The 14,901-nt window shown below is 44.7% G+C and overlaps 1 protein-coding gene across 1 annotated transcript; it reads right to left on the bottom strand.

Annotated features, from left to right (window-relative positions):
• Positions 1-6,285: 6,285 nt before the first annotated feature.
• On the bottom strand, positions 6,286-14,147 carry LOC146971046 (solute carrier family 22 member 13-like). The gene is made up of 9 exons (XM_085805012.1): positions 13,751-14,147; positions 13,571-13,674; positions 9,611-9,765; positions 9,141-9,309; positions 8,949-9,069; positions 8,572-8,666; positions 8,144-8,358; positions 7,944-8,052; positions 6,286-6,509 (listed from the first exon to the last, which is right to left on the bottom strand). The coding sequence occupies exons 1-9, from the start codon at positions 14,123-14,125 to the stop codon at positions 6,302-6,304; spliced, it is 1,551 nt and encodes a 516-aa protein (XP_085661138.1). The 5' UTR covers positions 14,126-14,147; the 3' UTR covers positions 6,286-6,301.
• Positions 14,148-14,901: the final 754 nt, after the last annotated feature.

The following is a 14,901-nucleotide window of genomic DNA, read 5'->3' as shown; positions in this document are numbered from 1 at the left end:
TGTGTAGTGGTTCTTCAATTTGTGTGCTGACATTCAACTTAAAGGGAGCCTAGTGTTGCCCCCCGACTGTCATCCTTACCTTGCCGTAACTCTCCACTCCTTTTTATGAATTGCTGTTAATAAAGATTGTCCTTTTGTACGCCACTCTCTCCACTGTCTGTTTGTTCGAGGGTTCTGACATTCCTGGCATTTGTTGCCAAAGGTAAAACCCACTTATATTACACTGGTGGCAGTGGTGGGATATAAAAATGTCAGAACCTGAGAACGACGCAGCTCACCCTGAACTAGTCATGAATCAAAATGCCCCCACACCATCAACTACTAATAGGGCAATGTCTCGCCCAATCTTTATGCCTGAGACGTTTACTGGCATTGGGCGGGATTGGGAAGATTGGGCTGAGCAATTTGAAATGGCTGCTGATGTAAATAACTGGGATGAACCATTGAGATTAAAATTCATGGGTCTTTTGCTATCAGGTCGAGCCCGTGAGGTTTACAGTGGGCTATCAGCAGCAGATAAAACTAATTACACTTCACTGAAAAATGCTATGGGGAGGTGTCTAGACCCCAGTGATAGTGACGATTGGAACCGAGTTAACTTTTCCTCACGAAAGAGGCTCCACAATGAAAGTGTCCGTGATTTTGGTATTGCCCTGCGCCGATTGGTTGCTAGGGCTTACCCATCTGCAGACCCTAACACACAGGATTTATTGGCAAAAGACCATTTTATCAGTCATGTGGGCAGTGGCGATCTGCGCATTAGCCTTCGCAGTGCTAAACCTGCAACCTTAGAGGCTGCAATTAATTTGGCTTCAGAACTTGAGCTCATTAGGGGGCTGGAAAATAGCCACTTAGCCCAAGATGCTAAAGTCCGGGGGGTCTCAGAACAGAAAACTAAAGACAATGAACAGGTAGAAACTTTGCTTGGGGTGGTGGAAGGGTTGAGACAGGAGGTTAAATCCCTGCAGGCTGCTGTACAGGTGCTCAAAATAAATCCAACACACCCCGCTTCTACCCCGCTGGCTGCGTCAGCTCTTTTCTCCCAGCCAGCTAATGCACACAGCAGTACAGTCGCTAAACAGGAGGTTATGCAGCGGGGGGGAGGATGTTGGGAGTGTGGCTGTAACCGGCACATACGACGCAACTGCCCATACCTACAGGGAAACTAGAGGGGGCGTGCACAGAGGGCCCAATGCCCGCCCCCCTTTCGTCAATGTCCACCTGGGCCCCCGAGAAGGCTAAGACCGGCTCTGGCTACCTTGCAGCCAAGATAGGTGGGTCAAGTTGCCATGTGTTGGTTGACACTGGAGCCACACGCTCTATTATACCTAAACAAACATGGCTGTCTTTCACGAAGGGAGGGTCTGATTTACAGGAGTATGCTGGGGATGCAAGAGCAGCAAATGGGGGGGCAATGCAGATCCTTGGGAGTTGGCAGGCAGTGTGTCAATTCGAGTCTTTAGCCTTGGTTGCCGAATTTTTGGTGTCAGACATACCATCAGAAGAGATTCTGCTAGGTTTTGATTTCTTGTCCAGGTATGGTGCAGTGGTTGATCTTGGTAATAAGACTTGCCGGATAATGGGAAAAACATTTTCCCTTGTAGATCCCAATCCAACATCAGAACCCCAGACTGTTGTTGTCCATTCAGATACAGTTGTACCACCACGGAGTGAAGTTATAATTTCAGGTATGGTTCGAAGTGCTTGGGGGGACTACGCACAGGGGATGTTGGAGCCCTCTTCAGCTCTGTCGAAACACTGTGATTTACTTGTAGCCCGGGTGGTCTGTAAAATAGAGAAGGGGACATTACCGATCCGGGTTATTAATGTGACTAATGACGCTTTGACATTAAAAAAGGGCATGAAAGTGGGTACGCTTTTCACTGACATAGAAATAGATGGTGTGGGAGAGTGTATGGGGGAGGGGGAAGACATTGTGCAGCCATGGACAGTGGATAGCCTCATGAGTCAGTTTGGGGTGGAAAGTAAGGGTCTCTCACCTGAACAAATTCAGGCAGCAAAACAGTTGTTGCACAGGCATCTTCCTGTTTTTAGCCAGGGTGAGACTGACCTGGGCAGGACTCATTTGACTATGCATGAAATTGATACAGGTGATGCTAGGCCCCTTAAACTACCCCCACGAAGAGTCCCTCTCCATTTGCAACAGGAGGTAGCTGATAACCTGAAACAAATGCTTGACAGTGGCATCATTAGACCTTCATGCAGCCCTTGGGCAGCACCTGTAGTCCTGGTGCGGAAGAAGGGGGGTGGGCTCCGATTTTGTGTCGACTATAGGAAGCTTAATGATGTCACTTGTAAGGATGCATATCCCCTCCCAAGAATAGATGATGCCCTAGACAGTTTAAGCCATGCCTGCTGGTTTTCCACCCTCGATTTAGCTAGTGGATACTGGCAGGTAGAGGTTGACCCCAAGGATCGTCACAAAACCGCCTTCATAACACGGCAGGGGTTGTTTGAGTTTAATGTTTTGAGTTTCGGCCTCTGTAATGCACCCAGCACATTTCAAAGGCTTATGGATTTAATCCTAGCAGACCTACAGTGGACAACGTGTTTGGTGTATTTGGACGACATTATTGTGTTTGGGCGCACATTTCAGGAACATCTAGCTCGTTTGGATGAGGTGCTGGTGAAACTTAAGCAGGCTAATCTGAAAATTAAACCTTCTAAATGCAATCTGTTCTCCACTCAGGTTCACTACTTGGGACACGTCATTTCTGCTGAGGGGGTGATGGCAGATCCTGCCAAGGTTGCTGCAGTAAGGGAGTGGCCTGTCCCAAGGAACCAAACTGAAGTTCAGAGTTTTGTAGGGTTAGCCTCCTATTACAGGCGTTTTGTGAAGGGTTTTGCAGATATTGCCCGGCCTTTACACCAGCTCGGGGAAAAGGGGAAGCGTTTTCAGTGGACTGAAGATTGTCAGCGGGCATTTGAACAACTTAAAGCCAGTCTTATTACTGCCCCTGTGTTGTCATATCCAGACCCCAGCAAAGCATTCATTTTAGATACTGACGCCAGTGACGTGGGGATTGGGGCGGTCCTGTCGCAGGAAGATGGGGGTTACGAACGAGTGGTTGCATATGCCAGCAGGGCACTTACCAAACAGGAGCGTAAATATGCTACCACAAAGAAGGAACTTTTGAGCATGGTCGCATTTACTAAACATTTCAAACATTATCTGCTAGGTAAGGAATTTGTTCTGCGCACCGACCACAACTCCTTACGGTGGCTCCACAATTTTCAGGGGCTCGAAGGGCAGTTGGCTCGCTGGGTTGAACAGCTTGCTAATTTTCAATACAAAATTGTGCATCGGCCAGGAAAGCTTCATAAAAATGCTGATGCTCTTTCGAGGTTGCCAGCCTTAAGTAATGGGGAGGGGCTGGGTCCCGAGACCCTAGATAACACAGTGTTAAAGGGTATTTCAAGAGTGTGTGCTGTGCAGGAAATCCCCCATGTTCCCCCTGGTGAAAGCATTGAAATAGATGAGCTAGCCCAAGCACAAATGGATGACAGTGATTTGCGACAAATAATTGACTGTAAAAAACAGGGAGAGCACCGTCATGTACCAGATGACCCCAACTTACAGAAGTACGCCCCTGTTTGGGATCAGCTACATGTGAGGGGCTCTAGGTTAGTGAGGGTTCCCCCAGCACATTCTGACGCTGCGTCTCAGGTACAGGTAGTTCTCCCTTACTCCCTCGTATCAAAGGTTTTGACACAGCTACACGGTGACACTACAGGAGGTCATTTAGGAGTGCAGAAGTTACAGGGGAAAGTTAAAGACCGTTTTTACTGGCCAGGGTGGTTTGGAGATGTAAAGCAGTGGGTGAAAGACTGTGTAGATTGCTCCTCCCGTAAGACCCATGGTAAACCCCCCTGTGCCCCTTTGCAACCTTCTGTTACATCCAGACCCTTTGAACGGGTGGCATTGGATATATTGGGCCCCCTCCCAGAAACCCCCGGTAAGAATAAGTATATCCTGGTGGTAGGAGACTATTTCTCAAAATGGACTGAAGCCTTTCCCCTCCCTAACCAGGAAGCTAGCAGCATTGCTAAAGTGCTAACAGAGGAGTGGGTGTGCCGTTTTGGAGTTCCCCGCAGCATTCATTCAGATCAAGGTCGTAATTTTGAATCCACCTTATTTAGGGAGTTGTGCAGGCTTTTGAAAATTCACAAGACGCGTACATCCCCTTACCATGCTCAGTCTGATGGTCTCATAGAGCGCTTTAACCGCACGCTGTTGTCCATGCTTTCATTATTTGTAGAGGATAATCAGTTAAACTGGGACACTTTGCTGCCTTATGTGATGCTGGCATACCGGAGTAGTGTTCATGCTAGCACTGAGTTTACCCCTTACAAAGTTTTGTTTGGGCGGGAGATTGTGCTTCCTATTGACATCATGCTGAACCTGGAGTCTGAGGAACCATTTTCTTCTGTTCATGATTATGTTACCAGGCTCAGTGAGACATTATCTACGGTTGTAGCTGCAGTTAAAAGACATCAGGCCAGGGCCTCAGAGAGACAGAAAAAGTCTTATGACTTCAGGGTCAGTTTTCAGTACTACTCTGAGGGAGAGTTAGTCTGGGTACATAACAAGGCTAGAAAGCGAGGACTTTGCCCCAAATTACAGAGGAGGTATAAAGGCCCTTTTAGGGTGATAGAGAGAGTGACAGATGTGCTCTATAGGCTAATGCTGGTGGAGGGAGGCCCAGAGTGTGTGGTGCATTTCAACAGACTTAAGCCCTATACTTCTCCTTTAGTAACAGGTGATCCAGTGTCCCAGAGGGCTGACCGATCCATCCCCCAGCCAGCCAGACCCCAGAGGCAACGGCGCCCAGAGGTGCAGCTTGGTGCCAGTTGGGTCCACCATCGCCATCCAAGCCAGGACTGCCGGACGGCAGTGGCACCATCAGGAGGACAGGTGGATGGGAGCCACGCTTCGAGGGATGCTGGAGGCACACCGGAGGGGCCATCAGGGGGCTCATCGGCCTCTGGACCAGCTCCATCCTCCAGCGTGACTGCATCCTGTCCGGGGCAACAGGAGCAACGACCTCCGGGAGGCTCATCATCGGTTGAGGAGGGACGTCCAGCACGCCAGCGGAGACCACCAGTTTGGTCTCGAGATTATCGGATGTCATCATAGGGACTCGAGGACGAGTCTTTTTCGTCAAGGGGGGGGGGAGTGTGGTGAGACTTGGTGGGAGGCGGAGCAAGGGCTCCTTAATTACTGATCTCATGCAGGTGTGGCGGAGAGGGGACAGAGAGGAGCAGTGAAGAGACTCACAGATGCAGCAGGTGGGGGTTGGAGCAACAGTCACGGCAGCACGCACTCTGTCAGGAGGGTCTGGGGGAGGGTGTCGTTCGCAGTGATTTAGAGCTGCCGGCGATGAAGACAGGTAGCCAGGGGAGTTAGCCCCATAGACTAGGAGGGGAGGCTGAGTGCCTCCTGTAGCCAGACTTAGGGTCCACCTTAGAGAGTGCTGGGCTGCCACAGCTCCCTGTGTAACACTGACTCTGCTGCTTGCTGCTTCTGCTGCAGCACTGACTCTGCTGCCCGCTGTGCTTGCTGCTGCTCGCTGCTTCTGCTGCAGCACTGACTCTGCTGCCCGCTGTGCTTGCAACGCTGAATCCAGTCCTGTCTTCGCCGTCCAGCGAAGCCGTTGCCCCGGGGAGTTGGACGGCGACACAAACTCAGACCCCGGGGGAGGGTCTCGCCTAGAGGGCGAGTTAAGTAACATTACACTTTACACCACACATGTCCATTTTATATTGTGCGTAATTATTATTGTATGATTTTAATAGTGTGTGGGGGAAGTAGTGCTTGGGGGGGAGTGGCAAGCCGTGGGTGGGACATCTTATGGTTCTCCTTGGTGTGTGTTATTGCAGTGCCTTAAGAGGGTGTAGCATGCCTTGTGCCTTATGCTAAAAGTTTAGCCGTGTGTAGTGATTCTTCAACTTAGCGTGCCGTGTTCCCAGGTGTGCCTTAAAGCAGACTAGCTCTGTGTGTAGTGGTTCTTCAATTTGTGTGCTGACATTCAACTTAAAGGGAGCCTAGTGTTGCCCCCCGACTGTCATCCTTACCTTGCCGTAACTCTCCACTCCTTTTTATGAATTGCTGTTAATAAAGATTGTCCTTTTGTACGCCACTCTCTCCACTGTCTGTTTGTTCGAGGGTTCTGACATTCCTGGCATTTGTTGCCAAAGGTAAAACCCACTTATATTACAATACTGTATATTGTATATTGTAGGCTGTATATAGGCCTATTATACTGTATATTAGCCTTAGTTACCTGTTCTCGGCCTCATCAGCCGTCTCAGGAAGCTCTTTGCTCCTGGTCTCAGGAAGCAGGAAGCCAAGTGCCCCGCTGACCAGTGTCAAGCTGCAGAACACTGCGGTGGGTATGACCCAGTGGTACATGGCCAACATATTTAGCAGGGGAGCCAGTAATCCACCTGTTCTTCCTGATATAGCTCCCAAAGCTGTGGCTGTTTGTCTGAAAGGGGATGTTGGGCAAATGGGTCAGATGCTGAATTAGTGCTGCTTTAATTACACATTAGAGAGATGCCATACGTATACTTGTAAACATGGGCGTGGTAGTGAGGGGAAAAGGGGACCTGACTACACAGGGCCCGAGTAGGGAGAGGGCCCATGAAAATCCTGAAATCATAATTTTTTGTGTTTTATTTCAAATGAATTGGGCCCTCCAATTAATTGGTGTCATAATTTATTTCAAATATATTGATAACATCAACTGAGAGAATGAACTCTGTGTCACAGTCCTCCCAACATATTACACTCTGGGGGCCCCCTCTTGGAGGCGCAAAAGGGTTTAGTCTGCCCATAGACAGCGGCCGGCGACAAGTGTAACGTCAGTGAGCCCAGACTGAATGACCTGGAGGCTAGCTGTCCTCATGCCGCCCAAAAAACATAAATCGGGGTATCAGAACGTTACGAGACAGAGTTTGACTGCTTGCCGAAAAACGGCCCCGACAGGAACGTGCATTGGTGGCTTTTTACCTTGAAAACAACTCTGCGCTTTGTGCACTGGCATGGATAGGGGCCCACTGACATTAAGGGTGTTTTCACACATGTTTAGTGCGCATCCTGGTACATTGTTTCATTTTTCAGTTAATGCGGTTGCTTTCACACCTGCTTTTTGTCACTCGGGACCAAACTTGGAGAGCGTCATGTCTCCATGACTACCGGTTGAAATCTGAAAGCGCTGATTGATAAAACTTTCATGATGGAGACTCAAGAGCCGGTTGTTAATAGCTCTGGACATTTATTTATATTGTTTGTATGTATAACTCTTGGCAAACGATAAACGTTAAACACGGGCGGACCTCTGCTGCTCGGTAATCAGCTGCTCCGCGGACACAAGGGACGGACCCGCTGACCTGTCCAGTGTCTGAGCGGACTCAGCGGACACGCACCGACCGGCTGCCCCGCTGCTGGTGCTTCGTTTGTGGGGACAGAGCTCCGTAGGACCGGAGCACCGGGCGTCTCCCCGTTGCGTTAACCCGTTGTCAACGACTACGGGAGCCCTTTTAGCTCAAATTTGTTGAGTTCGCCTGGCAGTTGGGTCGCACCAGAGTGCGGTTGCTTTCACACATCAACTAGTGCGCACCAGAGTTCAGCTGGAGCCGAACCGAGACCACCTCCTGAGGCCGCACTAGTTTTGGTGCGCATTAGAGTGCGATGTGCTTTCACACTGACCCAAACGGGACCAAATTTAGTGTGATCTAAATTTAGTGCGCACTAACACTGCAGGTCTGAAAACACCCTAAGAGTGTGCAGGGCCCAGAATTTTGTGCTACGCCCCTGCTTGTAAATCAATTCCTACCATACTGCTCATTGCTTGATTTGTCAGTTGTCACTCACTTTAAACAAAAAGACCAGCGGCTAAAAACAGACCGTTCACACCTACCTAACAGATGTGGGAAACAATTCCTGCATAAAGACACTGCATATAGAACCAGCCCATATGAAGAAAAAACGCCCTGCGGCAGCTAAAGATGTAACAGCGATGGCATATCCTGGAAAAAGAGAAGAAAAAACTTAACACAGTCAAATGGGACGAAAATATTTAACTGTCTAAACCTGTCTAACCAAACTAAATGTGTGTACCTGGGGGGATAGCCAAGATGAGTATGCTGAGGAGTCCTGCACTTAGAAGTGTTACTATGAATAATACTCTTCTTCCAAACACCTCCAACAACCACATGGAAAATATATTGGCTGGTATTTCAATGGCACCAAACAGGAGCTGTGTCACGAAGATGCTCAAGCCAAAGTTTCCCATGTTTAAGTACAAGCAGTACAAGGCAAGGTTCAGTGAAAACCTGAAGAGAGAATGTGTTGGATGGTTTCATGTAACGTTAACAACAAAATGTTGCTTCACTGTCATGGATTTTGTGATCAGTCATTTCATCAACAACATCAATTTGCTGCATTTTGGCTCATTGAGCATCATTTTCACCATAGGTTATAATAATATACATCAATAATTTTTTTTTCCTTTTTTTTTTCTCAGACTTTTGGAAATTGTAGCTTACCATGCCAAGGCAACAATGAAGAAGTATCTGGTCAGAACAGATGATCTGAATATAATCTTTATACCTCCTTTGTTCACAGTGTCGTGCACTGAAATCTGTGATAGAGATTTGTTAATTTCAATATTCGATTGAATAAACTTTGAGATAGATATGCAAAAAATACCTTTCTGAAATTAAAAAACTTTAATCTTTTTATTCTGTATGATTTCCTCAACTTTTTTTGTCACCATCTAATTTGTTTCGCTCCTCTCTCTTATTTCTCTTAATGAGATTTAAAAAAAAAAAAAAAAGAGGCAGCCTTGCACAAAGACAAACTTTAACTAAGAGGTCAGGTTGAATTGTACCATTTATCTGTGTGTCAGTTGAAGTTTCAGTACCTTTTCCAGCAGATCATGTGGAACAGTGCGTTTGTTGATGGCTGCTGCTTTGACAATCAGCTGTTTGGCCTCTTCTTTCTTTCCTCTGCTCAACAACCATCTGGCTGACTCTGGAATAAACCTGACACGAATAAGGAAAGTGTCACTTCAAAATAAAACAATACCAGGGGATCAAGAAGAGCGCATGCGCACCATATGTAGATAACAACCACTCCTAGTGGAGCTGCTGTGACCAGTTGAGCCAGTCTCCAGTCTCTGGTAGAGTAGACCACACCGGCCAGTATGCACTGCCCCAGTGCACCACAGAGCTGAGTCACACACACTCCCCATGATCTTTTGGACATCCCAATCCACTCAGTAGCTGCAATTAGAAACATGTATAACATGTCATTTTGGCTGAACCAGTCACAGTCAACTGCTTTTTGCTGAACCTATCACTTGTAACTATAGCTAATTTAGCTAACATTAGTACAATGAGACTTTTTTTTATTTTACTTTATCCTTTTTAAGACCAGGCCTATTATGGTCTCAAATATGTATCTGATTGAATGAAATGATACTAAGAATTAAAGCTAAAGCTATATTATAGCATTTTGAAAAGGCATTTACACAGTGGATATGCTAGTATTGAATGGGCTTTCATTCAAATTGCGTATACATACACAGTATTATACAGTTGACTCGATATCCTCCAGCTCCGACTCCAGCCAAGAACTGCAGTACTAGATATAAGTAGATGTTGGGGCACAGAGCTACTGACGCTATAAATATGAACATTATAACCAGTGGAATTTGGGTTGCTCGTTTGCGACCGAACCTGAAAGACACAGAAAAGAAACAACATGATCCAGTAGGTGGCCCAACAGACAGCTTAAAGGGCAACTTCGGTTTTTTTCAACCTGGGCCCTGTTTTCCTATGTTTTTCTGTATATGTGAGTGATGGATAACACTTTTATTGAGGTGGCTGCAGTATTGAGCCCGGCAGGCAGCCTGCAGCCCAGCTAACGCTCTTACATGGGGCAAGTGGCTCCCGTCAAAGTTCGCGGTATAAACAGGCATTTTTTTCAAATTGACAGGCTCAGATAGTTACAATGAGTGTCCGACAACATACCAGACCCTGTGGTCGGCACGGCCTCGCTGAAATTGTCTGCCGCTGCGCTGGAATCTTGATTGAAACTCAATGTAGGCTACGGTATGGAAGCTCAGCGGCGCTGTTTTCAACTGGTTCAACTCGACCGCAGCAGGAGGGGTGTGTTTGATTTCAGCTCCGGGCCAGACCGCAAGATGCCGTTGATGCGCGGCTTGCTTGTGTACCTGCGGGGGCGGGGCTCATTGGGGCTCATAGACTCCGCTCCGTTCAAACCTGGTGCTGAGTGTAAACACACCCCACCGGCACAGAGCGTGAAGAGAGAGAGAAGGAGACGGAGACGGAGAGCTGCAGCTACAAAGGTGGCTGTTTAACCCGGATAGATCTCCATGGTAATTTATTATTTATGTTCAGAGTTTCATCCTAAAATCAGCTGTAAAAACGCGGATGTTACACTATTACAGCTGTCGGCACCTTTACCTTGCAGTGGATGTGGATCAGGACGGGGCGTTTGACCGGAGGGAGAGATACGTATCCCTGCGGCCGCCTCAACCCAAATTTTGGCCAGAAAAAACCCTGAATACGTTAATTTCTCCTTTCTAGTATGTTGTCGGACATTCATTGTAACTATCTGAGCCTGTCAGTTTGAAAAAAAATGCACGTTTACGGCGAACTTTGACGGGAGCCACTTGCCCCATGCAAGAGCATCAGCTGGGCTGCAGGCTGCCTGCCCGGCTCAATACTGGAGCCACCTCAAAAAAAATATTATCCATCACTCACATCTACAGAAAAACATATGAAAACAGGGCCCAGGTTGAAAAAAACCGAAGTTGCCCTTTAAATCAGGAGCAGTTTCCATTATGTTAAATACCGTACACTAGAGGGCACTCGCTTCATGTGAGCAACATCAAATCAATTCAATACAACAGTCACTGTAACAATGCTGCATTTGGATGTTTGGATAATAATTGAAATCATGGGACTATTTCCTGATTAATTTAGCTTTAGAATTAATATACGTATCAATGCAGGTGGAAATATTTTTGACATTTTGGCAAATATGCATTTATAATGCTCAAGATCAAGTTGGTTTGTCTAGTGAACCTGTGGAATACAAGAGGAACCCAAACACTAAAAGAGTCCTATGGTCACATGAACTTAACCCTTTGATGCACAACATGGGTCTAAATAGACCCGAGTGAGTTGTTTTGTGCTATATCTTTGCGAAAAATTTATTTCATCATATAGAATTCCAGGTATTCCTCAATTAACTTGTTTTTGATCATAATACATCCTTATTTTATTTTTTACTTTTTCACTTTTTTAATAAAAACACATTTTGTATCACTACCCCTCTAATGCGCAACATGGGTCTAAAATGACCCACATTCATTTCCAATGTGATTTCATGCTGAGTGATAGTTTCTTTGCTGTAACTTTTGAAATCTATCTATTTTATGATTGAATGTTCCAAGTATTATCTAATATCTTGTTTTTTATTAGTGGGGTCATTATTTCCATTTTTCATTTCTTACTTGTGAACAAAAATGAACAAAAATGTCTCAGTGAGTGGACTAGTTGAAAAAACAAGTATAGCAAGAATACTTTAATTTTAGCATTCCCTCACTATCTATACCAACAACAGACAATTGTTTCCTTGATTACAATAATGACTAGTCATTACTTGTCCTTTTTCCCCCATTAATAACTCTGTTGACATATTCTACTGTGGTCAACAGCTAGCCATAGTTTATTCTATCTGAGTAGGCTATTTCAGTGTTATATCTTTGAAATCACTGCACAGTATTTATCATTTTCTTAAGTAAATATTCTTTTTTAAGCACATATAATCATATTTACTTGTTTTACAATTATTCCAATTTACCTAAAGAAACATTTGATGACTCATTAAAGATAACTGTGCATAATTGATAAGGTTTTAGTTACCTTGAATAAGTAGCTACATTACTTGTCATAAAGGGAAATACCTTAATATTAGCAAGTTAGCTAACTGTTAACATGATGACATGTTCTAGCTGGTGACAACAATAGAATAATATTCTATTGTAGACACCAGCTAGAACATGTCAACAGCTACCTACCTAGCTAGCTGTTGACATGTTCTACTGTAGTTAACTAATACAGTAGAATGTAGAAATGTCAACAGCTAGCTAGCTAACTGGTCCACTCTCTGAGACTTTTTGTCTATTTGTTCATAAAATAAGAAAGTAAAAATGGAAATAACACCCTGTACTAATTAAAAACAAGATATTCAAATGATACTTGGAGGATTCAATCATAAAATTTATTGATTTTAAAAGATACCACAAAAAAACACTCACCCAGCATGAATTCACATGGAAAATGAATGCGGGTCATTTTAGACCCATGTTGCGCATTAGAGGGGGTGTGCATATGTTGTGCATCAAAGGGTTAATGAAAGACTCAGCTTGTGACTATAATGTTGCAGTGGGATCACAAGTTTGCAGCTTAATTTAGTAAATTAAATAAATAATCTGCACATTTGTGAATATATATATATATTTTTTTCCTTTGACTTCACATTCAGAGTACAGGGTATAGCAGGCTGGGTAGTTTTGTTTGTTGTTGTTGTTGTTGTTGTAGTTGTTGTTTGTGACTTCATACTGTGAGCACACAGCCTAAAATGTGGCTCAGTCTCATCACTTTGATCGTCATGTTTTCTAAATTGAAATTCTATTTGGCTGTCAAAAGTCAAAAAAGTCCTGTGCACACCAAGTTATATGCCGTTGCGCATTGCCCATCCTTGAATGTCCGTAGACTCTCTCACTGGCTGACTTTTATTTATAAATGTATTCTTGGACTTTTGCCCACCTATTTGTGTTTACACATGTGTAGGAACTTCAGCCGATATGGCCTGTGTTCTCAGGACATTATACAGATGCAGGTCCAGAGAGTCAGAACGGAACTGGGCAAAAAGGCTTTTAAATGTTCTGCCCCCGTCTACCTGGAACGATGTGCAGAAGGCTTGAATTGACTTGAAATTGACACATCTTGTAACACTGGGGGAATTCAAGTCAATTATAGACAGAGAATTGAGCTCAATCGGATCGTGTGATTGCATTGTCTAACCATGTTTTTCCTGAAAGGTGTGATTGTATTTTATTTGTGTCTTGTGACTTGTGTAACTATTTTGCTTTTGTGCTGCCGTCTTGACCAGGTCACTCTTGGAAAAGAGGTTTTAAATCTCAATGAGTTTTGTTTACCTGGTTAAATAAAGGATATTGACACCAAACAGTTCTAAACAGGTGCATATAGGGGCGAACAACAAAGTAGAAAAAGGAGAATACCTGCACACTGTTTGCACTTGCAAAAAGAGTAAAAAAAAAAATCAGGTAGATCTATCTGAAGAAGGCCCATGACCGAAATGCTGTAGTCTAATAAATTTACTCTTTTTGCAAGTCTAGACATTGTGCGAGTATTCTGCTTTTTCTACTAAATTGCAACTTTGAAGTATGAATTACAAATATCAGTAAGATGTGAAATATACACTTACGATTCAGCAAAGGGTCCAAATGTTAAAGAACCAACAAGAATTCCAGCCAGGAGCACAGTTTGTGCCACTTCCACCAAGTTAGCCCTGTCACACACTAGGTCAAACTGTTGAAATAAAAAAAAAAGAAAATGTTATGGACGTGACTACCAGGGGTGCATTTGTAAATTCGTCATTACTTACATCAGTGACTATGGTGGACTCATACAGGGTGTTGTAGTACACCCATCCACTCTGACAGCCTGTGGTCTCATTGAGTCCGTACTCCCTGATGGAGCCAACGTCCCAGTCCACAGGGACAAACATCCGACACCTGCTGAAGGTCCCATCCTCCTCCCGGGGCAGAGTCAGGTTCAGCTGCTGGTCTGTGGTCAGGTTAGGATCAGCTCTGAGGATCCAGTCTGTGTTACAGTGTCGCTCTGGGTCTGACTGGATGAAAATACAGCTTGCAAACAGAAAGGACAAAAATATATTAGGCAGGCAAAGCGCAGTCAGAGTGAGCTGCTGGAATAATCCAAACTCTCCAATGGTCCTCAGGATCTCTCCAAAATCAGCCATGTTGGTGTCAGTTGTCTCACTTTGTGTGAGTTTGAAAATGCTGGATCACAGCTTTGAACAATGCCCATTAATTTTTAACCTAACACACAGGTGATTAAATTTAACTAGTCTTCATTTGAGGTGCACTAAAAGTTTATTATTCTCATTATCTCTCACAATTCGCTGTTTTGTTTTGATTCTCACCAGGACTGAGCCTCAGGATGTTTTACGGCTAGACTTGGTACTGTATATAAGACCTCTTCCTCAGAGGTGGCTGCCGCATTTTATTATCAGTGTAGTCACATACATACACAGCATCCAACTTGTGTTGTACACACATACTGTATGTTCAGGCTGCAGCAGATTTGTAAATGAATTAACATTTTTAGTGTTTTAGTGTTTTTTATGAGGGACACATTGACATCCCGAATCCTACTTTTATGATCCTTGTAAACTTAACTTGTTCATCTCACATGCTCATTTTGAATGACACAAATGTTCACATGTTGATCATGGCCTGAGTTTTATTTTCACTTCATCATTATGGGGTATTAAGTGTAGATAGATTGTGGGAAAATAGTTGAGTTGTTTACACCAAAATGTGTAAAATGTAAAGGGGCATGAACTATGTAGGTTTGACCCTATTTTTGGGGGGGGGGGGGGTATGCTGTCAACAGTTGGTGCTATGCAACAGCTTTAGCTCATACTGTTTTCACCTTTCAACTTTCTCCTTGTTCAAACCAGGACTGTTTTTTCCCTACAAATAGCATCAATACAGTGTGTATGGGCTCAAGAGT

Source organism: Trachurus japonicus, chromosome 17 (genome assembly GCF_045865225.1).
Source record: "Trachurus japonicus isolate A0001 chromosome 17, Traja_1.0".
NCBI lineage: Eukaryota > Metazoa > Chordata > Actinopteri > Carangiformes > Carangidae > Trachurus > Trachurus japonicus.
This window is presented reverse-complemented; position numbering and strand designations above follow the sequence as displayed.

Coding starts and splice junctions, on each gene's coding strand:
- LOC146971046 (XM_085805012.1), bottom strand. CDS start 14,125: ATGGCTGATTTTGGAGAGATCCTGAGGACCATTGGAGAGTTTGGATTA. Junction 9,310..9,610: donor AGTCAACTGTATAATACTGT/GTATGTATACGC, acceptor TTCTAATTGCAG/CTACTGAGTGGATTGGGATG. Junction 9,070..9,140: donor GTGGTTGTTATCTACATATG/GTGCGCATGCGC, acceptor TATTCGTGTCAG/GTTTATTCCAGAGTCAGCCA.